The 25,287-nt window shown below is 38.0% G+C and overlaps 1 protein-coding gene across 1 annotated transcript in view; it reads right to left on the reverse strand.

The window, feature by feature from the left end:
• Positions 1-25,287, reverse strand: part of TBC1D32 (TBC1 domain family member 32) — a 332,745-nt gene that overhangs the window by 241,045 nt on the left and 66,413 nt on the right. Inside the window, exon 15 of the mRNA XM_056125154.1 lies at positions 13,396-13,523. Within this exon, the coding sequence (XP_055981129.1) occupies positions 13,396-13,523 (128 nt within the window). The remainder of the gene's footprint in view (positions 1-13,395; positions 13,524-25,287) is intronic.

The raw sequence follows: 25,287 nt of genomic DNA on the forward strand, positions 1-25,287 counted from the left end.
TTTTTTTGTTTTTGTTGTTGTTGTTAGTTGTTGCAGAACTAACAACTAAGCTTGGGGCTCTCGAGGGATATTTTTTAGAGGTGCTCAAACTTGGTCTCACTCACACATTCAAGGCATTTGTTCTACCACTCGAAACACATCACTGGTCTCTAAAAGATTTCTATTTTACTGTTATGTTTTAGAATCACACCTGGTAGTGCTCAGTGGTTACTCCTGGCTCAGTGCCCAGTGGATTGCTCTTGGCAATATTTAGAGAACATGCAGTATAAGGGATTCAACCCAGGCTTCATACATGGAAAGTATTCACTCTAATCCATTGAACTGACTCACCAGTTGTGATTTCAATTTTAAATGTCAAAATGCCACCTAAAAATTATTTCCACTTAATTAGATTATGTTCACATAAGAATTTATATCCTTTCAAGAGAATTGCTTATCTTTAAGTATGTTCAAATAATATGTGTTTAGTTTGGCTTTGCTTTTTTGTTTTGGTTTGGTGCCACACCCAGCAATGCTCAGAAGTCACTTCTGGCTCTGCTCTCAGAAATCACTCCTGGTGGTGGCTGCTCAGGTAGACTATTTGGGATGCTGGGAACCAAACCTAGGCTGACCACATGCAAAGCAAGCACCCTACCTGCTGTAGTATCTAAGCTTCAGAATTTATAATACTGGTAGTAATAAGTTTTATACATATAATGTTCCAACTACATCCTCACTGCTAGGGTATCAGCATCTCTCCACCAATACATGCTTCCCTTTGACCATCGTACTCCATCTTCTTGTCAACTCCAACCTGTGGGCTAACCCTCAGGGTCCATTACCACTGACCATTTTGTTACTCCTTTACTATTACTTTATATTTCACATATGAGACTTTTCATTCTGTATTTCCCTCTAACCAAATCCATTCAGCATGATACCCTCTAATTCCATTCATGTAGCTGTGAACTGCATGTTTCATCTTTTATTTTAGCTGAGTATTATTCCAGGGCTGGAGCAATAGCACAGCGGTAGGGCGTTTGCCTTGCACGCAGCCAACATGGCCAACCGGAGTTCGATTCCTCTGCCCCTCTCGGAGAACCTGGCAAGCTACCAAGAGTATCTCGCCTGCACAGCAGAGCCTGGCAAGCTCCCCGTGACGTATTCGATATGCCAAACACAGTAACAACAAAAGTCTCCAATGGAGATGTTACTGGGCCCGCTCGAGCAAATCGATGAACAATGGGAGGACAGTGACAGTGACAGTGACAGAGTATTATTCCATTGTATACCTATATAGAAAGCAGCATGTGCAATAAAGAAATATAGTTTCTTTATTCCCTCTTATGTTCTTAGGTACCTGGTTTCTTCCCAAATCTTGGCTACTGTGAATAGTACTGCAACAACTGCAAGAGAGCAAATGCCTTAGAAAATATCTTATGGTTCTTGGGTAGATGTCTAGAAGTATAATCACTGGGTAATAATGAATGCCGAGTTCTTAATATTTTTAGAAGTCCCATATTATTTCCAATAGAGTCTGAATCAGCTGACATTCCCAACAGTGGACAAGGTTCCTTCCCCTCACCCCATTCCCGATAGTACTGACTGCTTCTACTCTTTTTGATCTGTACCAGTCTCACTGGGGTGAGGTGATATTTATTTCAGACCCCCTTTTATTTTGTCCATTGATTTTTGACATTGAGTTTTTTGAAAAACAATTAGTTTTCTAGCCCACTCTTAACTGGATGACAGCTTCACCATGGTGTCATTTAATGTGTTCTGGTTTCCTGTAAAGTGATAATTAGACCTAGGGATTTCAATCTAGCAGCCTAATTTCTTTCATTTATTTTATTTTCTTGGCAAAATAAGTTTTTAAGTGGATGCTACTGTATATTTCCCATTGCATATCCTGAGGCACATACCCAAGTGTCACAACTTTCAGGGATACTGAAAAATCTGCCAGTCATGTGGAAATAAGGCCTCTCAATACAGCTTCACCTAGTGGTTTTAATTTCAATTTACGATCCTTCAAAAGTCTATTGTTTTATGAGGAGTTATCAGGCAGGGACTTTCTATTACGTTTTGTATTTATTCACAAAATTTTTCTATGAAGAACTACACTTCTATAACTTAATGATTACAAAAAAAAGCAGTAAGTATAATTTATATAGAAACTCTGAAGCCATGGTAAAAATATTTAAACTTGGGTGTAAATATGTAAACTCAGTGGGTTCTAGCATTCTCGATGGGCAGTTGGCAAGGGTCTTTTTTTTTTTGGTGTGAGGGCCTTAGTTTTAAAATTTTATATTTTATATACTATATGTACTTTAGTCCAGTCAATTATTTTCCTGACCCTAAAACTGCCCATCATAAACCAGTAAATAGGAAATTCCTTCTGCTTACCATTGAGGCACTTTTAGCACTATCCCACAGACATCCTTTGTTTTTAGTTTGGTAAGATATCCCAGGATCGTACTGCACATATTACTGGCCCAATTCAGAATATGTCTTCAAAGATTCCTTACTTTCATAGAACAAGTATATTTACAGATCACAATTTGAAGAACTCATTGTGAAAGGATCAACATGACTTTTAAGCCTTTTCAATGGTAGCACTATAAAAAGTAAATTTCTGAAGAAGTTCATTATGAATTTAAAATTCATGTTTAACTACTTTACATATATACTTTACTTTTTTGAAAACTCCTATGCTAAAAAGCCTAAATTATTTATAACATAACTATTTGCTCTTAGAACAGCTGCATAATCATTTCAAGATATCCTAAGAAGCACTCCTCATGGAACATCCAGCATTCCAAAGAGGTATACAAAATGTCTTTCTTCACTTTATGTAACTCTATCTTCTCTCCCGTATTTCCTAAGCAAAGTTGTTTAGTACATAAATAAATACAAATAATACATAGTTTGTATACATATATGCTGAATGAGGTTAAAAATTAATTTTTTAAATCTTTCCAACCTTAGAACACATCCTATTAGAAATGTTCAAAATTAAGTAATTTGAGGAATTCTTTTCTTTGCATAGATATATCACCAATTTGATATTTATATTCAGTCATTTGCATTTGCCTGAATATCTACATTGTGAGTTTTTACTTTTTAATTTAATTTTTTGTTTAATATAAAAATAATTTAGTACAATAGGGCGTCATGCAAACCTAGGCACAGGTTATAATCCCAAATATCTTTCATCCCAATCTCTCTTAACAACATTTTCCATTTCTCAAAAATCACTTTCCTTAATTTTCTATTTGTCCTTTCATCATTCCATTTTGAAAAATAATATTTTTTTGTATCCCCTTCCACTATAATATAGAAGGTAGCATTCTACAAATATGCTGTTTTTTTTTCATTTAACAATATATCCTAAAAATAACTATACAGCAGTGCATTAAAAATATCTTCATGCCCAACAGGAACAAAGAGCATGGTCTTCAGCAGGAATCTGGCTACTGGTGGGGGGCTGGGAGGTGAGGAGCCAGGTAGTAAGAGGAACAGGACAGAAAAGAGAACACTACGACAATGGTGGATGAATACGGTCGCTCAGGAGGAGGAGAGGGTGCTATATAGTGGTAATGGTTTTTGCATGAAATTCTACCAGTAGTGGTACTATAAACCACTGTGCCTAATTTTTTTAAGTGTCTGTCATAAGAGCAGGCTAGAGGATGAGAGGGAAATTGGGGACATTGGTGGAGGGATGTGGGTACTGCTGAAGCAACTGGTGTTGGCACATTGTATGCACCTGAAATTCAATCATGAGAAACTCTGTAATTCGCAGTGACTAAATTTTAAAATTATATTATAAAAAATTACTCATTCACTAAAACCCTGCTTTTTTTCACAGCTGCTAAGTGATCCATTATATGAATATTATTTAATCAATAAGCCTCCTGTTATGGGACACTTGAGATGACTCATATTTTGCTAATATTAAGTCCAAGAACTGCAATGAGTGTTCAAAAGAAAGTCTAACATTTAAATAATATGTAACTTTCATGTGTCTATACTTTTGTTTAAAAAAATAAACCTAGGCCATCCAGGAGATAGCTCAAAACATAAGAGTACATGTTCTGCCCTGATTTGGGCCTCCAGCACCACACTGTACCCCAGTCACCACTAGTCTAACCCTGTCCCCCAAACACACACCAATAATAATAATAATGATAATAATAATAATGTAAATTAACAAAATTTTAAAAAATTAAATTAGATCCAGATCACATGTCCTTCTCTCCCAGAAGGGAGCATTATAGGATGCTCACCATAGCCCTGCTGCCAGACCCCGGGCCAGGCTGTTTCACTCTGGGTGCCCGAGAGCTGGGGCCAGTGAAACTCCTCCCTGCCCCAAGGTCCCCAGCCCTGACAGCGAAAAACTTCCAGAATTCAACTGCCGCCATGCTCATGTCCGCTCTCCACACGCTCGGGCCAAGCCTCACCCATGAGTGAACACCCAGAAAACCCAAGTATGCAGGACTTTGTGACTGAAAACTCTGGGTTCAACAAGACCTGTAATGGAGATCCCCGGCCCGTATCCTCCTGTCTCCGGCAACTCAGCAGTCATGCCCATAAGGCAACTCTGGCTGGTGGATTCCTGAACACTTCATAGTAGACACCCTACCCATACTCCAAGAGTACCGCACCACATTAGATGGAGTTCAAAGTGGGAGACAACCAATCTTAGAGAGAAATATTTTTTAAAAGATATGTATATATATATCTTTAAAATATATATATAAAATATATAATGAGCACACACAGCTCAACCTCTAACAATTAGAGATTAATTGTTAATTAATTAGATTAGCAATCTCTAATAGAAGGGCTTAATGGTCCCTGTGTGAAAGACAATAATCTTCACCCTCTTTCCTCTAAGGATATTTTTATGTAGCATTTTCAGCAGTTTTTCATACCAAAAAATACAAAATATACTATTTCAGTTCTGCTTTGGGGCAGGGATTGGACTTCAGGATGGAAACATCTGAAAAGTGGTGGTGTGAAGATGTAATGGTGGTGGGATTGGTGGTTTGAATATTAAATGTAGTGAAATATGGTGAACTACATTATAAAATAAAAAAATTATTTTAAAAAGACTTAAAAATGTAAATTAAATCAAAAATAATAAATTTCATAAGTGGATAGTTGATAGCATATAATTATATAAGGTTTAATATTACCTAGAGAGAGATTGTAGGGGTTAATGCACTTGCCTCGCATTGCATGTAGTGGACTCCAGTTCAAATCTCCATTGCTATATATATTCCCCTCAGCACTACCAGGACTTTTGATCACAGAGCCAGGAATAGCCCCTGAGAACTGTGAAGTATGGCCCAATACTCCGTCCAAATAAAAATTAAAAAGAGAAGCAGACAACAGAATACATGACAAATATTACAGTTTTCCTGATTTTTTTTAAAAGTTAGAGTAAGATAAATAACAACACTTGAGTTACATAAGGAAGACTGAATATACACATTCACATCTGCATCCTCTTAAATCACTAAAATGCAGAGATGAGAGGAATTTTCATTATGCTTTTGATAACTTCCAAGGACAAAAAGGACAGATGTGACAAAATTTTGTAAAGAAAGAAAAATAACAAAACTCTCTAAGAGAGAGCAAAATTTTGAAACCTCAAAAGTTAAAACAACAGCAAAAAATGAGTATTTCAGAAACCATAAAAACTTAATTATCTGTTACAGTGTGTAAAACAGAATCACAGTTCAGAAAACGGACCTGCGTAGCTCCTTCTAAAGAATCTCAAATTGGTGGCACCAAATATCACTAGAATTGGAGCTGAAAGTGAGACTAAAATATGACATGAGAAAAGTTACTTTAATAAAGAGTATGACCGCTAGTTTCCATGCATATATCCTAACATATCTCTTGGGAAGGGACAGAGATCAAGATATAGTAGTAGGCACTAAAAAATTAAATCCAAGTATATAAGTGAAAATGCAGCTACATGACCCTTCCCATTCAGTCGGTTTTCTTCTAAGGCGTATACTCCCTTCATGCTGTTAACTGTAAGACTTTGATCAGGGGCTAGAGCGATGATACAGAGGTAGGGCACTCGCCTTTCATGTGGCAGACCTGGGTTTGGTCTCCTGCACCCCTTATGGTACTCTGAGACCCAAAAGCAATAATTCATAAGTGCAGAGCCAAGAGTAACCACTGAGCACTGCTGGGTGTGGGCCAAACCCTCCTATCTGCCCAGAAAAGGATCTGACCAGAACAAAGACCAAGTTACTAAATTAAGGGATCCCTCAAAATCCCATGGCACGGTTCAAGTTGTACATGAAGAAGTCCACATTTCTATATAGTTTTTAGGTCGCCTTTCACGAATTTTTAAACATGAAGAGAAAATAAGTTTAAAACTTAAAAAAAAACAAATAAAAAATTTATTTGATAGCGAAGGAAAAAAATTAAGTTAAAACTTCATTATCTTCACAGAGGTAACTTGTAAAACAGGAGAAGACTGCAAGAATATTAATATGCTCTTGATTTCAGAAATAAAGAGCCAAAGCTCTTTACTGGGGCCAGAGAAAGCAGGTAGGGTGCTTGTCTTGAATACAACCAACCTGAGTTCAACTCCCAGCATGCCACATGGTCCTCTGAGGCCATCAGGAGTGATTCCTAAGTGCAGAGCCAGAAGTTAGGTCTGAGCATCTCTGAGTGTGGCAAAAAAAAAAAAGAAGAAAAAAGAAAGGAAGGAAGGAAGGAAGGAAGGAAGGAAGGAAGGAAGGAAGGAAGGAAGAAAAGAAGGAAGGAAGGAAGGCTGGCCTCAATAAATTTTTTAGAATATGAATTTCAGAAAAACTCCCAGACTAAAAAGGCCACATATAAACATAACAGATATAATTTCAAATAGGATTAGTTGGAGAGATAGCTAAGTGGTAAGACATGTGCCATACATGTGGCCAAACCTGGTTCGATCCCTGCATCACATACAGTCCCCTACACATAAGCAGGAGTCACACCTGAGTATAGAGATAGGAGTCACACTCAGGTGGCAAAAACAAAAACAAAAATAAACAAGCAGAAAAACCAAATAGGAATTTAACAAAGAGAAGAAAAAAACAGTGCTACATACAAAGAAAGACTGCAATTATTTTCCTCAAATTAAAAACAATATGAACCTTCATGTTAGAATTATCCAGCACATAAGACAGGAGAGAGAACACAGCATTCTGAGCACATGCTTGTGACCAGAGGTCGAGATTCAATCCCAAGTATTACATGGTCCTCCGGGCACTGCCAGGAACAATCCCCAAACACAGAGCCATGAGCAGTTCCTGTGCCCCAGATGTGGCTCCCAAACTATAGGATAACACTGTTTTGTCCTTCCTGAGGTAGCTTAGGTTTATTGGGTCACACCCATCTAAGGACACTGAACTTGTATTGTAAGCAATGACCTTTCTGTATGGACACAGGAAGACAGTTAATATTATGCTTTGTAACTTGGGAGTTGATTGACTCCGAATAATATTTACTCCTGGGCATCTGATTTCTTGACTCAGTTGCCCTTAGTTCTTAGCACCCCAAAAGCAGGGTCCCGACGAGGGACTGAATGGACCCTGGGCAAGCAGTGAGCTACCCTGGCATCAAAATGGGCCAGGCCAAAGAGCCACAATACTCAACTATAAGTTGAGGGCATGATCATGGACAAATGCTGTCATGATCCAAAAGTAAGTATCCACGAGACTAGGACCCTGCTGGGGCTAGGAAGATTAACCTGGCCTGAGGACTGTGGAATGTATAGTGAGATGTTCTCAGGAAGAACCAAACTAAGTTTATATCTCTTACTGTGCTCATACAGAATGACATTGCTAGAAATATTAGAAGTAGATTTATTACAACTATTAGATTACTAACTGAGGGAAAAACACACCCTTATTGGGATTCCACCCTTGAGCGGATCTCCTAGTAATCTGGAGTAATCTCTTTAAATGAGATTTTATCCTTGAGTTAATCTCCTGGAGGAGTGGTCTTACCTCTCTTTGTTGATTTGTCAATATTCAATCCTTTGTGTGCTACCTTTATGTCACCGCCTTATGTGAATGCTATATAAACTAAGACTGTAAGCTCGGGGAAGAGAGAGTCAGAGCAAGAGGGGCTCAAGCTTGAGAGAAAGAACAGCCGTCCTGATCCAGGCCACACACAGGGCTCAAGAGCATAGAACGCGGGAGGTGAGACTCGTGAACACACAACCTTCGGCGTGATAAGATTTTATACCAAACCAAACCAAACAAATGAAAAATCAAAATTGCCCAGAAAATAAAAGGGAGAACTGCATCAGGAAACAGGCAATTTCACAATAGCAATAAAGACTGAAAAGCTTTATGTTAAAAGACTGAAAGAGGAAAAATGGGAATAAAGCCACCTGCAATGATAAAGTTTGTTTTCAGGATAACAACTGTTCAAGGCAACAAAAGCTGACAATTGGTCTACAGAACTGAGTTTATGGTGGCTAAGAAGGGACCTTGGGACAGTGGTGGAGGGGTGAACATGGTGGAGAGTGTGCTGCTTAAACATTATATGCGTGAAACTCCATCATTAACAGTATTGCAAATCACAGTGCCTCAATAAAAACTGGGGGGACAGAGGGAGCTTATGCTCCAGAACAAGGCAGCAACCAGTTCTGGACAAAGCCATTCATAAGGCTTAAAAACTAGTGCTTTTTAAATAAAATTAAACTGACAGAATTTGAATAGACTGAGAAGAATTAGAGCATGCAGATGATTTAGCTATGCAGCAAAAGTTAATTACATTGAAACTTATGCCAACAAAAGAAAGAAAATTAACAACTCCAGAGAAAAGTTATGAAAGAAAATGAATCACATGGCTGGGCTTTGAAGATTGATTATGATAAGATGAATACAGTATGGCTCTGACCAAGGCAATTTATTGTTGAAGTTTATTGCACTGATCCAGTGGGGGCAGGGAGATGTATGGGTTATTGTGTGTACTGTGGTCAGTGGGGTATAAAAAATAAAATAAATCTTTGAAGTAATGGATAATGCCCAAAATTAAAACTAAGAAGTATTATACCACATTATTTAATGATATAGAAGTAAAAAGATAAAACTCTAAAGCTGCTGGAAGTAAGCACTCTGGAAAGCAGAAAGGAATTCTTTTTTTTTTTATAGCTTGCATATTTTCTGTACATAGATATCACTGAGTCAATAAAAAACTGAACAAAAAGTAGAAAATGGTATGCAAAGAAATGTTACTATCAGGAAATGAAATTAGCCAGTAACGATCTCAAAAGAGCAATGAAGTGCTAAAGGTGAATAAGGTCAATTAAAGATGGATCAAAATATCTCTAACTCATTCAGCTTCCAAAGCACCTACAGACTATTATATAGCCCAAGAAAGAATACATACTGCTGGCAAGAAGGTAAAATCCTACAACATTTTAAGAAATAATCCAAGAGCATCTATGCAAAATGTGCATCTTCCTCTGATCCTGAAATATGATTTTGGAATGTCCATACTGGCTGAAATAAGCCAGTATAGATATTATTTTAGAAAGTATGTAATATATTTTTATTAACATACTTTTATGTAATTATTGAAAAAGTACCTAAAAAGTACTTTTATAGCTTATGGAAAAGGAAATTAAAGACAGCAATGTTGTTGTCAACCTCACAAAAAGAAAATCCCCTGAACTATCGCAAGTATGGGAAGAGAGAAAGGGTTTCTGAGGGGTTTTTTTGTTTGTTTGCTTATTTGTTCGTTTTTGTTCTTTGGTTCACACTGGTGATGGCTCTGCATTCCGGAATTACTGCTGGTGGCACTCTGAGAACCATATGAGATGAGAGGGAGAGAACCCAGGTCGCCCACATGCTAAGCAAACACCCTGCCCTCCGTACTCTCTCCCTGGCCCTGAGAGAAAGGTTTTAAGACTTCTGGAAGATGGTATGAGACAGGGCAGCTCCTGATTACGCAGGCACAGAAGTGCACCATACAAATTCCCTGCAAAGGCAAAGGAACAGAAGAGTCCAGGCCAGTTCAACACCAAGAAGTACAAGGGGGCCCAGAGAAGGGAGGGCCCTGTGTGCTACCATTGCCACACGCCCATTCACTGAAGAAGCATAAGATGTTTTTGTCCTAGGGAAATTATCTGTGTAAGTATTTATGGAAATTAACAACTTCTTCAGAGGGAGAAATAAGCATGTCATGACTTCAATTCTATCATGACCTCAAGATGACAGCAAAGTCTCAGCAATGCACTTGTTCTCACAGAAAGCTACTGATCAACTTGATAGATTTGTCTACACAATCAGAATCTTGTTCAGAAAATGTCTAGTGGAGAAAATGAGCTCCCTTTTGACCCAGCAAAACCACTTCGGAGAATATACCCTGGGGAACCCCAAAACACTCAGAAGAAATACCATCTGCACTTATGTGCAGGACTATTCACAATAGCCAGAATCTGGAAACAGTCCAAGTGGCCAAGAACAGATGACTGGATAAAAAAAATAATGGTCCATCTACACAATGGAAAACTCTGCAGCTATTAGGAAAAATAAAGTCATGAAATCTGCTTATAAATGGATGGATATGGAGTGTACCATGCTGAATGAAATGAGAGAGGGACAGATAAAAAATGACTGCACTCATTTGGGGGTATAAAAAACAAAAGTATGAGACTAACATCCAAGTGATTCCTGAGTGCAAAGCCACGAGTAAGTCCTGAGCACCACTAAGTGTGGCCCAAAAATAAGCCAAAACAAAGTTATAAACCACTAGTCTCAGGTTAAAAAATAAAAATACCAAAAGAGGGTCATTAAAATTGATCCCATTAACACTGAGAGAATAATAAAGGTAGGCCAGAGACATAATTCAGGGGTGAAGGTACTACCTCACATGTGGAAAACCCCATTTCAATCCTTGGCACCACATATAGTCCCCCAAACATAATCAGGAATGATCCATGAGCATCAATGGGTGTGATCTAAATCTCTTCCCATACCAAAAAAAAATAAAAAAGAAAAAGAAAAGGATAATAATGGAATATTATGAATTTTTGCCCACAAATTTGGAAAATTAAATAAGTGTACTAAATTATTGAAAGAAACACCATGACAAAACTAACACAACAGAAATTAAGTAAATATATATTCATATTTAATTATTAACAAATATCTATCACTGTACAATTAATTAATGTCATTAAACAAACAGAAAACACCAGATTCAAATAAGTTCACTGGAAATTTTATCAAACATTTAAGGAAGATTATATACCAATTTTCTATACTCTCATCTAAAAATGCAAGCAGAGAAAATACCCCTAAGTGATTATTATAATTATGACCTTGTAAGTATTAATTCAGACAAAAGATTACAAAAATTACAGAATGATATATCTCACAGATACAAAAGTCCTCAATAAGTACTATCAAATCAAATCCAAAAGTATAATAAAGAATTTATATGTTCCAACAAAATTGAGATTTAGTGCAGCATACCATAATTGGGCATAGAAAACTGGTTCAGTATTTTAAAAACAAATTCATGTAATTCACTTTACCTACAGGAGAAAAAAAAAACTCTGATTGCAACATTCTTCATAGAGAAAAATTCCTAGATCTAATCTGGTGGCTAGTGATAGATGGGAAATTGTGAATAAATTATAGTAAAGCAGCATCAAGATATATTAAGGCTTTATTACAAATGCTTTGTTCTAAGATGTTCCCCTTGGAGCCCCACTCTCTGTTCTAGTAGGAGTGTCTTTGCTCTATTTTCTTTTCCTTAATAAATACTTTATCCATAAATAAATAAATAAATAAATAAAGGTTTTGTCTTATACTCACCTAAGTATTACATATAACTAGAATTACATATAAAAAGAAAGGTTTTGAGAGATGCCTCCAGACCTACACCAGTGTGAACCTCATATGTGGGTCACCCCAGAGTGGAGCAGGTGAGTCCCACCACCTGCCATAACAGAGCCCCAGCAGGCGAAAACCTCCAGAACCTAATAGCCACCTTGCTCAAGGTCATCTCCATAGGCTCGGGAAGAACCTAATCCATAAGTGGGTCTGCTGAAAAATGCAGGTATCAGGGTTTTGTGACTGAAATCTCTGGGTTGTTACAGAGTTGGGGATGGGCAACTTCCACCCATCTTCCTGTTCTTTCAAGAGCCTGGCAGTCCCACCACGAACTGCTCATAAACCAGCCATCATTCAGAGACTCACAAATAAATTTCAGAAGAGATCAACAAGCCATGAAAATGTCTTATATACTCAAAGTCGCCACCTGGTTAAAAATATAGCTACAGCAGTATCACATTATTTAAAATTTTAGAATTTCTGGAGTATGCAGCCACAAATGTGCACAGTCATAGTCTTTATCACTGATATACCTGGAGTAACACACATTGTATAGGATACAAGGCAGAAGGCAACCGATCTCAATTTAAAAAAAATATTAGAACACAAGGCTCAACCTGTAATAACATCTTAGTAATTTTTTTTATACAAGGGCTCAATGGCTCCCGGGTGAGATACAACAATCTTTACATACTTTCTTCTAAGAAAAAATTTTTTGATTATTTTTAGAAAATTATTCATAACAAGATACAAAATAAATTACTTAGGGCCTGGTATTGGGGCAGGCTTGGGTGATGGTTGGGAAAATTCAAAATAATGGTGGTGAGTAAGTTGTAATGGTGATAGAATTGGTGCTGAATACTGAATGTAATAAATTATTGTAAACAACCTTATAAAAATAAATTATTTTAAATAAAATAAAAAGTTAAAGTTTTCAGTAATATAAGTAACATGAAACCAATTTTATAAACAGAAGGTAAAAGTTTTACATGTATATATATTTGATTTAGTGATAGGCATAGAGAAAGTATACAAGAATAAATATCAAAATGCTGTCAATGGTCAGGCAAGGAGATAGAGCTAAGTAAGGATAGCAAAAATTATGAGGAAGCAGTTTTTCCTTTATGCACCTTTGTGTGGCTAGACTTGAATTTATCACTTATAGATTTAGACATTTAAAATAATAAAGTCCAAAGGAGAAAGAAATAGGGACAAAATAGCAGCACTCCAACATTAAAGAAAAGAAGAGAAAAGAAACAGACAGTTTTATCAATATAGCAGCTATTTTGTGGTCACTCGAAGTAATCACTTTTTTTCTCATTTTCTAATTAGAGGCATCAAGATATAACTCTACCTGAATAGTACATAATCCTAGTTGGTTCTACCATCTGAAGATTCTCTATGACGATATTAAAGGCTAATCAGAAAATTTAACCATAACTGAAATAACTACCTAAATTTTCATTAACATAAAGCATGGCATTCCAGCAACTTTCAATCAGATAGAGAAAATATGCTACAAACTACACAAATTATTTAAATCACAACAGGTACATACCTTTTCCCATCTGAAGAACTCATGTTTTCACTATGAAGAAGTAAGTTAAGTCCTTCTTCCATAGATGCAATTCTTGTCAAAATATCGGCTATACGAATTAGGGCTGTTTCAGAGCAATTTAGAGATGACTAGACAACAAAAGGAAATAAGTCATATAACATTATGTCACACTAACATATCACAGACTTAAATTCAATGGTGGTCTGCAGTCTAATAAAACCACAACAAAAGGAAATAAATCATATAACATTATGTCATACTACTACATCACAGGCTAAAATTCAAGGGAGGGCTGCAGTCTAATAAAACTACATTGCCACAACCCAAAAATAGAAAGTCTATACTATGGCAGGGTATTAAAGATTATGTCCAACTTAAATGTTTCAATGGATTACATTCTTTCCCAACACTGTTGATGAGGTAAATACATGTTTCTTACTCAAGCCAACTACTGTTTATAAAGACAGTTGAGAGACTGACACAATTAGAGTTGTATACCACACACACACAAAAAAAACCCACATGTACATATATGTCTATAACATATATAACTGTTATTATAATTTCATGCCCATGATTCATGTGGACAAATGCACTAGTTCCACTACTTTCACCATATTATTTACGTCCTATTCACTGGGTTTCTATACATTCGAATCCAGCACTGTAGCATTTAGCACTGTAGCACTGTCCTACCATTGTTCATCAATTTGCTCGAGCGGGTACCAGTAACGTCTCACAACAAATTGTGAGACTTGTTACTGTTTTTGGCATATCAAATGCATCACGGGGAGCTTGCCAGGCTTTGCAGTGCGGGCAAGTCTCAGTAGCTTGCTGTGCTCTCTGAGAGGAGCGGAGGAGTCGAACCCAGGTCAGCCGCGTGCAAGGCAAATGCCTTAGCCATTGTGCTATCGTTCCAGTCCCATTCAAATCTAATTTCATTTATTTTTGTATTTAACATAGGATAACACTGGTTCATCCTTTATCCACCATTCTTTCTACCTCACTACAGGGAGCTTAGGTTTACTGAGTTACACCCATGACAGAACTTCCAAAGTACTCCCATTCCTGTGTTTATATTTAAATTCTCCTTTGTCTTCTGCTTCCCCTATATGTTAATCACTTATATCCCAAAATCAGACCCTGTGACTTATAAGACCAGATTCTTCTAGGAATCTGGATTTTGTATATGAAAATGAAATACTGTTTTCTTCTTTCATTTATGTTTTTTGCATAGTTTACTTACAGCAATATCATTTTTTGTATAGACACAGGAAGGCAATCAATGCTGTTTTTGTAACTTGGGAGTTAACTGACTCTAACTAATGTTTACTGTTGGGCATCCATCAGATTTACCTGACATAAGCCTCAGTTGCCCTTAGTTTCTGCACCCAAAAGGAGAGTCCCAATGAAGGGACTTGGATGGACCCAGGGCAAGCTGTAAGCTACCCTGACATCAAAAAGGAACAGGCCAAGTGCCATAAAACTTATAACAAGAGCATGGCCATGGACAAACTCTGTCATGATCCCAAAAGAAGTAATTAGATAAGGACCCAGCTGGGGTTAGCAAGGACTAATATGGCTTGAGGACTGTAGTCTGGGATGTATAGTGAGATGTCCCCAGAAGAGCCACCTTAAAAGCTTAATATATCTCTTACTTTGTCCATAAAAAATGACTAAAAGGGGGCTGTAGCAATAGCACAGCGGGTAGGGCGTTTGCCTTGCAGTGGTCGACCTGGGTTCGATTCCCAGCATCCCATATGGTCCCCTGAGCACCGCCAAGGGTAATTCCTGAGCACAGAGCCAGGAGTGACCCCTGTGCATTGCCAGGTGTGACCCAAAAGGCAAAAATAAAAAAAGAAGACTAAAAATATTATTAAGAAGTATAGTGTTTAATCAGCATGGTACTGGAAGAAAAGCAGAGCCGCAGACCAATGGAGCAGGGTTGAGTATGCTGACACCCACCCCCTCAAATATATGATCACCTAATCTGTGATAAGGGGGCAAGAAATGTGAAGTGGAGCAAGGAAAGCCTCTTTAACAAATTGTGCTAGCAAAACTGTACAAATACATGCAAAAAAATGGGCTCAGATCTCTACCTAACACCATGCACAAAAGTAAGATCAAAATGGATTAAAGACCCCAACATCAGATTGGCATCGATAAGGTATATTGAAGACAAGGTTGGCAAGCCCTCCACAACATTGAAGCTAATGGTATCTTCAAAGATGACACGCCACTGGCCAAGCAAGCGAAAACAGAGATAAACAAATGGGACTATCTTAAACTAAGAAGCTTCTGAACCTCAAAAAAAATAGTGACCAAAATACAGAATGGGAAAGGATATTCACAAAATACCCATATGATAATGGGTTGATATCAAGGATATACAAAGTACTGGTTGAACTCCACAAGAAGAAAACATCCAACCCCATGAAAAAATGGGGTGATGAAATGAACAGAAAATTTCTCAAAGAAATTCGAATGGCTAAAAGACACATGAGAAAATGCTCTACATCACTAATCATCAGGGAGATGCAGATCAAAACAACAATGAGATATCATCTAACACCACAGAGACTGACCCACATCCAAAAGAACAAAGGCAATCGGTGTTGGCGTGGATGTGGCGAGAAAGGGACTCTCCTTCACTGCTGGTGGGAATGCCGACTGGTTCAGCCCTTTTGGAAAACAGTATGGACAATTCTCAAAAAATGAGAAAGTGAGCTCCCATTTGACCCAGCGATACCACTCCTGGGAATATACCCCAGAGAGACAAAAAAGTACAGTTGAAATGACATTTGCACTTGTATTTTCATTGCTGCACTGTTCACAATAGCCAAAATCTGAAAAAAAAAAAAAACTGAAAAAACCCTGAGTGCCCGAGAACAGATGACTGGCTAAAGAAACTTTGGTACATCTACACAATGGAATACTATGCAGCTGTTAGAAAAGATGAAGTCATGAAATTTGCATATAAGTGGTTATACATGGAAAGTATCATACTAAGTTAAATGAGTCAGAAAGAGGACAGACATAGAAAGACTGCATTCATCTGGGGAATATAAAGTAACAGAATGGGAGACAAACACCCAAGAATAGTTGAGATAAGTACCAGGTCGGCTCCACAGCTTGGAAGCTGGTAACACATGCTGGGGGAAAACGGAGCTCAGATATAGAAAGGAACACCAAGTAAAGGGTGTTTTAGGATTCACTCAGTATATGAGATTGTGTGCTGAAAGTAGACTATAGACAGAACACAATGGCCACTCAATATCTCTATTGCAAACCACAACAACCTCAAGGAAAGGGAGAGCAAAAGGGAATGCCCTGCCAAATAGGTGGGGCAGGATGGGGGTGGATGGGGTGGAGGGGTGGGAGGGCTACTGGGATCATTGGTGGTGGAGAATGGGCAGTGGTGGAGGGATAGGTACCAGATCACTGTATAACTGAAACCAAAGCACAAAAGTTTGTAAGTCTACAACTGAACCTCATGGTGTTTTACTAATAAAAAAAAAAAGGTATTGTGTTTAAGAGATTACAACACACTATGATTTTTAAAAAAACAAAGCATATTTTCTACTATATAAAAATCAATTCCTGGGCTGGAGTGGAGTGATAGCATAGCGAGTAGGGCATTTGCCTTGCACGCGGCCAACCCGGGTTCAATTCCCAGCATCCCATATGATCCCCTGAGCACCGCCAGGAGTGATTCCTGAGTGCAAAGCCAGGAGTAACCCCTGTGCATCACCATGTGTGACCCAAAAAGCCAAAAAAAAAAAATTTCATTCCTATGAAAATAGGGCTGGAGCGATAGCACAGCAGTAGGGCATTTGCCTTGCACGCAGCCAACATGGCCAACCCAAGTTCAATTCCTCCACCCCTCTCGGAGAGCCCGGCAAGCTACCGAGAGTATCTTGCCCTCACGGCAGAGCCTGGCAAGCTACCCGTGAAGTATTCGATATGCCAAACACAGTAACAACAAGTATCACGATGAAGATGTTACTGGGCCCGCTCGAGCAAATCGATGAATAACGGGAGGACCGTGACCGTGACCTATGAAAATAGAACTGAATTCCAACTAAAATGAGTTAAAATTTATAAAGATTGTTAAAGGGTTTCAAACATTATTAAAACTAAATATTGATAACATCTTAAAAAGAAGTGCAATATTTAAGCTCACATATTTTTAAAATTACAGTCTACTATTTCTGACTAGCAAGAAAGTAGTAAATTCAATTCCTTTGCAAAAATGTAGATTGCTGTTTTTACTAGTCTTTTAATAGTCCTAATAAAAATAAGATGAAGAACAGAGCAAAAGATTAAAAATCCAAATACTATATTTCTTAGTAATTAAAAATAAATTGCAATAATTGAATGTTGTTCTAACAAAAGACTCCAGACTAGCCTCGACTAAAAGACTATTATTCATCTTCTATGGCACTTTCATCTGGTCCAAATAATATGCTAATTCTTACCATTGCATTTTATTCATATTCTATTTGATTACTTACAGAAAACACAAATAAAACTGTTTGGGTTAACAAAATCAATAATTGTCTATCAAACATTGGTTGCACTAATGAGGAACAAAATCAGCTAATGGTGAAACACAATTACACAAATATACTTAGAAACTCTTTAAAGAGCCTGAGGTGTCAATTTCACATTAATGTCAGTTATAGAAAACGAACTTCTATTTGGATGCCATTACACATGAGTAGAAGTTGAAAACCTATCTACAGTTTCCCACAGCAATCCTCTATCACTACGCAGTTTCACAAACTTGCTTTGGTTTCCTAGATCTGTAAGTGCTATTTCCTCTTACTTTGCCAGGCAACGTGAGGTCAAACAAAAATCAAGAAGTTTCCTGAAATCTTTAATTATCTGTGTAATAACTAAAGCTGAACACTTAAAATTTCATTTGCTAAAAAATTCATTTGCTGCTGAAAATTTATAAATTAAGATCAAAATAAAGCACTGGTCATAAAACATACTGCAAATACTATAACTTTCAAAAAAATACGGGTTTTTCCATACCACAAAAAAATGCATGGACACACATCTACAACAGAGTTAAAGATTTCCTATCACTGGGGCTGGAGTGATAGCTCAGCAGGTAGGGCATTTGCCTTGCACGTGACCGACCCAGGTTCGATTCCCAGAATCCCATATGGTCCCCTGAGCACCGCCAGGAGTAATTCCTGAGTGCAGAGCCAGGAGTAACCCCTGTGCATCACCAGGTGTGACCCAAAAAGTTAAAAAAAAAATCCTATCACTAAAAAATTAAAAATTGAATCAACAGTAGCAAATATATTATCAATAGATATGACAAGATCAGATCCTGCAGATCTCTAAAAAATAATTATTACCTCTGACCCTCAGTTTTAATTTAAAATGAAAGTACCAAAACTATCTTTACCAGAGCAAACTATATTATTATTAAACAAGTATAAAAGGCAAATATAATTATGCCTATCTAGAAGCTAATTCGACTAAAGTTCCAATTCATTCTGAGGCCTACTTATATACCCTGTACATGCACAAATGCCAATATACATATCTCTTATACATATGAACCATTCCATGTTACAATCAATGCACTTTAATAAACCCAACAGATTAGTTTAGTGTCTAATAAAACTTATTTCAGAGTATACACTTAAAAACTTCTCTGCCTAGAAACTTTTTCTTTCAGACTTATATAACTTTTTAACATTCTGTTCCTCGTTTTCAATATTGAACAGACTACCCTTTCCATTAGAATAGGCCCCTTAAAGAAAATTAACATGATCTAGCTACTTCTATTATTTCCAGTACTGAACACAGAGCCAATGATAAGGCAGAGGTTTCAGTAATGTTGAATTCTTGAGAGCAAGCACAAGTCCTCTGTGCTTGTCTGACTTTACCTAACTTAAGATTTTCAGCACACCTACTGAAAAAAGTATGGAGGATTCTCAGTAGTTTAAAAGTGAGCTACCATTACAACCCAGCAATTCCACTTCCAGGTATCTACCCCCCAGATAGAAAAATATTCATTCACAAGAACATATGCATACCAATATTCATTGTAGTACCCAATACAACATAGTTAAGACTTGTATTCAACTCAGATGTCCAACAATAGATAAGCGGATCACGCATATGTGCTGTACGTACACAATGAAATACTACAGAAATGTAAGGAATGATAAAATCATGCAATCGTGTCAAAATGGATGGAGCTGGAAAACATCATGTTAAATGAAGTAAGCCAGAAAAGGATTAACAAGCTATGATATCACTCTATTATAGAGTCATAAACTTTAACAACCAAACTTAGAAAGGTGCTTGACAAATCAGTGCTGCAATATTGTATGTCTAAAACTCAACTATGAATAACTTTGTAAATCACAGTGCGTTAATTTACAATACAATAGTAGACAGTAGATGGAGACTACAACAACACCTTATCATCTCTGGATAGATCAACAAGATTAAAACTCAGCAAGGAGGCTGGAGCTATAGTACAGCAGGCAGGGTGTTTGCCTTGCATGCAGCCAACCCAGTTCAACTCCCAGCATCCCATGTGGTCCTCCAAGCACCGCCAGGAGTAATTCCTGAGTGCAGAACCAAGAGTAAGTCCTGTGCATCACCAATTGTGACACAAAAAGAAAAAAGAAAAACAAAAAACAAAAACACTCCGCAATGGGGCTGGAGCCATAGCACAGCGGGTAGGGCATTTGCCTTGCACGCAGCCAATCCAGGTTCGATTCCCAGCATCCCGTATGGTCCCCTGAGCACTGCCAGGAGTAATTCCTGAGTGCAAAGCCAGGAGTAACCCAGGAGTAATTCCTGAGTGCAAAGCCAGGAGTAACCCCTGAGCACCGCCAGGTATGACAAAAAAAGCAAAAAAAATAAATAAATAACTCTGCAAAGATGCACTGGCTTTGAAGGAAGAGAGAGGGCTAACAGATACAGATATATACCAGGCTTTACATCCTCAAAAATGAATACACATCTTTTTCCAGTGCACATGGAACATTTTCAAAGATAAACCACGTGCTAGGCCATAAAACATACTTCAATAGACTCAAGAAGACAGAAATTGTATGAACTATCTTTTTAGATCATGACGCACTGAAGATAGACGTTAATCACACACAGCAACACAGAATCAAATCAAACACGGAAATTAAACAACTCAATGTTGAACAACAAGTGAGTCAGGAAAGAAATTAAGAAAGAAATCAAAAGATACCTGGAAACCAAGGAGAATGAAGGCACGAGCTTCCCAAACTTGTGGGACACAGCTAAAGCAGTATTAAAGGGAAAAATTATAGCTCTGTAAGCATTTCTTAGGAAGGAAGAAAAGGCCCACATACATAACTTTACTTCACAGCTCAAGATTTTAGAAAAAAAACAACAAAAGGAGCCCAAATCAGGCAGAAGGAAAGAGCTCATAAAACTTAGAGAAGAAATTAACTACAAAACAATTAACCAAAAAACAATTCAAAAGATCAATGAAACCAAGAGCTGGTTCTTTGAGAAAATAAACAAGATAAACACTAGCAAGACTCACAAGGAAAGAGAGACAGAGAAACCGAATAAACCGAATCAGAAATGAAAAGGGGGACATCACAACATAAACCAAAGAAATTCAAAAGATCACCAGAGATTACTTTGAAAGTCTGTATGCCATGAAACATGAGAACCTAGAAGAAATGAATGAATTCCTGGACTCCTATAACTTCCCAAGGCTGAGCCAAAAAGATATGGAATACCTGGAGGGATCTATCACTATCAAGGAAATTGAAACAGTAGTCAAAATTCTTCCCAAAAACAAAAGCCCAGATCCAGATGGATTCACTAGTGAATTCTTCCAAATATTTACAAAGGACCTATTGCCAGTTCTTTTCAAGTTTTTCCAGGAAATTGAAGAAACAGAAACTCTCCCAAGCAGTTTCTATGAGGAAAATATCACCCTAATACCAAAAGCAAATAGAGACACCATGAAAAAAAATTACAAGCCAATATCCCTTATTGATGAACACCGATACAAAGACATCAAGCAAATAGAATTCAACAATACATCAATAAAATCATACACCACAACCAAGCAGGATTCATCCCAAGGATGCAACAATGGTTTAACATAGGCAAGTCAATCAAAATCCATCATACCAATAAAAAAAGATAAAAACCATATCATCATACCAATATACACAGAGATAGCATTTGACAAGATCCAGTACCCGTTTATGATGAAAACTCTCAGCAAAATGGAAACTGAACGAACTTCCCTCAATAGTCAAAGCCATCTATCACAACCCCACAGCAAGCATTATCCTCAATGGTGAAAAACTAAGAGCCTTCCCTCTAAGATCAGGGGCAAGAGAAGGATGCCCACTCTCACCTCTTCTATTCAATATAGTACTGGAAGTACTTGCCATAGAAGTTAAGAAAATGCGCAGCTAGATCCAGCTCCTAGAAAGCCGTTTTTCTCCCCTGATCTGCGCGGGACGGGCAAGGAGGCCCAGCTCTGGGCAACAAAGCTGAATGGCTCCAATTCCAAATAGGAACAGCCCGCCCCCAAGGGCCTGGGACCCTCTCTGGGCATGCGCAGCTAGATCCAGCTCCTAGAAAGCCGTTTTTCTCCCCTGATCTGCGCGGGACGGGCACGGAGACCCAGCTCTGGGCAACAAAGCTCAATGGCTCCTCATTCCAAGCAGGAGACGTTCCCAACTCCTCGCCCAGTGCCAGGGACTCTTTCCGGAGCCGCGAAATATTTTCCCACTACATATGCCATAGGAACCATAAGCTATCTTCTTAGACGGAAACTTCTCTAGTTTAGCTCAGCCACTAGAAACACAGTAGCCAATAACTCAGAAGCCTATATTAACTCACACTGCATATCAAGCAGAATAGTAACAGTGAACGTGAAGGACTAAACCAGACCTCTCACAATGGTAAAGCAATGCAAAAGCCCACCAAATTTTCATATTGAAGAGTCTAGCCCAGATGACACTAACAGTACTGTAGTGCTAGACAACCTCTTTGACAAGGAATTCAGAAGGGAGCTACTTAGGATGCTTAGGGAACTAAAAGAAACAATGGAAAGCAATGCCAATAGAAGACAAGAGGATTTGAAGGCAGAAATGAGGAAAATGCAATCAGAAATGTCAGACCTGAAAAATCTCGTAGGCGAATTGAAAAGCTCAGTGGAAGGCCTCAGCAGCAGAGTAAGAGCTGCTGAGAACAGAATCAGTGAGTTCGAAGATGAAGTTCAGAGACTCTCCAGGAAAGAGCAGAAAATGGAAAAGAGACTCAAAATTCGGGAACAGATGGCAAGAGAAGATTGTGATGAAGCCAAGAGGGGTAACATAAGAATTATTGGAGTCCCAGAGGTACAGGAAGAAAACCTTGATGAAGAAGAAACTGTCAAAGACATCATTGCTACAACGTTTCCAGAGCTGAAGAAAACTTGTGACCACATTCAAGAGGCCCGAAGGGTACCAGCTAGAAGAAATCCGAATAAAAATGCCCCAAGAAACATTCTGATCAAAATGACCAAAACCTTAGACAGAGACAAAATTCTGAAAGCAGCAAGATCGAAGAAAGAAATCTCTTACAAAGGAGCATCCTTAAAATTCACAGCTGATTTTTCTGATGAAACCCTCATGGCCCGAAAACAGTGGTGGGACATAGTGAAAAAACTCAATGAAATAAATGCCTCCCCAAAAATACTTTTCCCAGCAAGACTCTCATTCATAATAGAAGGAACAACACACAGTTTCACAGACAAATAACAGCTCAGGAACTTCATAGACTCAAAACCATGGTTACAAGAACAACTAAATGGGCTACTTTAAGGCAAGAAAGGCCCCTCAAATACACCAAATTTCAAAAGAACAATGGGACAAAATCCCATAACAATAATCTCTCTCAATGTCAATGGGCTAAACGCACCAATTAAAAGACATAGAGTGGCAGGATGGATTAGAAAATTGAACCCAACATTCTGCTGCCTGCAAGAAACGCATCTCAATAGGCAAAGCAAACACAGACTCAGAGTCAAAGGCTGGAAAACAATCCTACAGGCAAACAGCTCCCATAAAAAAGCTGGGGTAGCCATCCTTATATCAGACCACATCGATTTCAGAGTGAGGAAGGTCATAAGAGACAGTGAAGGCCATTTCTTATTGATCAAAGGATCTGTACAACAGGAAGAACTTACAATAATAAATGTATATGCACCTAATGAGAGACCAGCAAAGTACTTAAAACAACTACTCATAGATTTGGAAAAAGACATAATAGCAACACAATACTAGTGGGAGACTTCAACACTGCTTTGTCACCTCTTGATAGATCAACCAGACTCAAGCTTAGCAAGGATATACTTCATTTGAGGGAAACAATGGAAGAAAGGGACTTAGTAGATATATACAGGACACTTCATCCACAAAAAGCTGAATACACATTTTTCTCAAGCGTACATGGAACATTCTCCAAGACAGACCATATGCTGAGCCACAAAACATGCCTCCATAAAATTAAGAAGATAGAGATTGTATCAACAATCTTGTCAGACCATAATGCGCTGAAATTAGAAGTAAATCACACACAAAAACAGAAAACTAAATCAAACACCTGGAAATTAAACAGTGCACTATTGAACAACGAGTGGATTAGACAGGAAATCAAAGAGGAAATCAAAAGATTCCTAGAAACGAATGAAAATGAGTACACGAGTTACCAAAACTTATGGGACACAGCAAAAGCTGTGTTAAGAGGAAAGTTTATAGCTCTACAAGCATTCCTCAGGAAGGAGGAGCGAGCACACATAAGTAACCTAACCTCACAGCTTAAGAGCGTGGAGATGGACCAAAAAAAGGAGTACAACCCGAACAGGAGAAAGGAAATAATAAAACTGAGAGCAGAGATTAACGAGATGGAAACCCAAAAAACAATCCGAAAGATCAATGAAACCAAGAGCTGATTCTTTGAGAAAATTAACAAGATTGATAAGCCTCTAGCAAAACTCACAAAGAAAGGGAGAGAGAAAACCCTAATAAACCGAATCAGAAATGAAAAGGGGGTCATTACAACAGAAACTACAGAAATTCAGAGGATACTCAGGGAGTACTTTGAGAAGCTTTATGCCACGGAACATCAAAACCTCGAGGAAATGGGTAAATTCCTAGACTCCTACAGACTCCCAAGGCTGTACCAAGAAGACCTGGAATACCTGAACAGACCAATCACCATCAAGGAAATTGAAATGGTAATAAAAAGTCTCCCCAAGCACAAAAGTCCTGGCCCGGATGGATTCACTAGTGAATTCTCCCAAATCTTTAAAGAGGACTTACTCCCAATGCTCTTTAAGCTTTTCCACGAAATTGAAATATCAAAAACACTTCCGAACAGTTTCTACAAAGCAAATATCACACTGATACCAAAAGCAGACAGAGATACCACAAAGAAAGAGAATTACAGACCGATATCCCTGATGAACACAGATGCAAAGATCCTCAACAAACTACTAGCAAATAGAATCCAACTACTCATCAAAAAGATCATACACCATGACCAAGTAGGATTCATCCCAGGGATGCAAGGATGGTTTAACATTCGGAAATCAATCAACATAATCCATCATATCAACAAAAGAAAAGATAAAAAGCATATGATTATATCAATAGATTCAGAGAAAGTATTTGACAAGATCCAGCACCCCTTTATGATGAAAACCCTAGCCAAAATGGGTATAGAGGGGACCTTCCTCAACATAATTAAAGCCATCTACCACAAGCCTACAGCAAGCATCATCCTCAATGGGGAAAAACTGAGAGCCTTCCCTCTAAGATCAGGGACGAGACAGGGATGCCCACTCTCTCCACTGCTGTTCAA

Source organism: Sorex fumeus, unplaced genomic scaffold (genome assembly GCF_029834395.1).
Source record: "Sorex fumeus unplaced genomic scaffold, SorFum_2.1 ptg000054l, whole genome shotgun sequence".
Lineage (NCBI taxonomy): Eukaryota > Metazoa > Chordata > Mammalia > Eulipotyphla > Soricidae > Sorex > Sorex fumeus.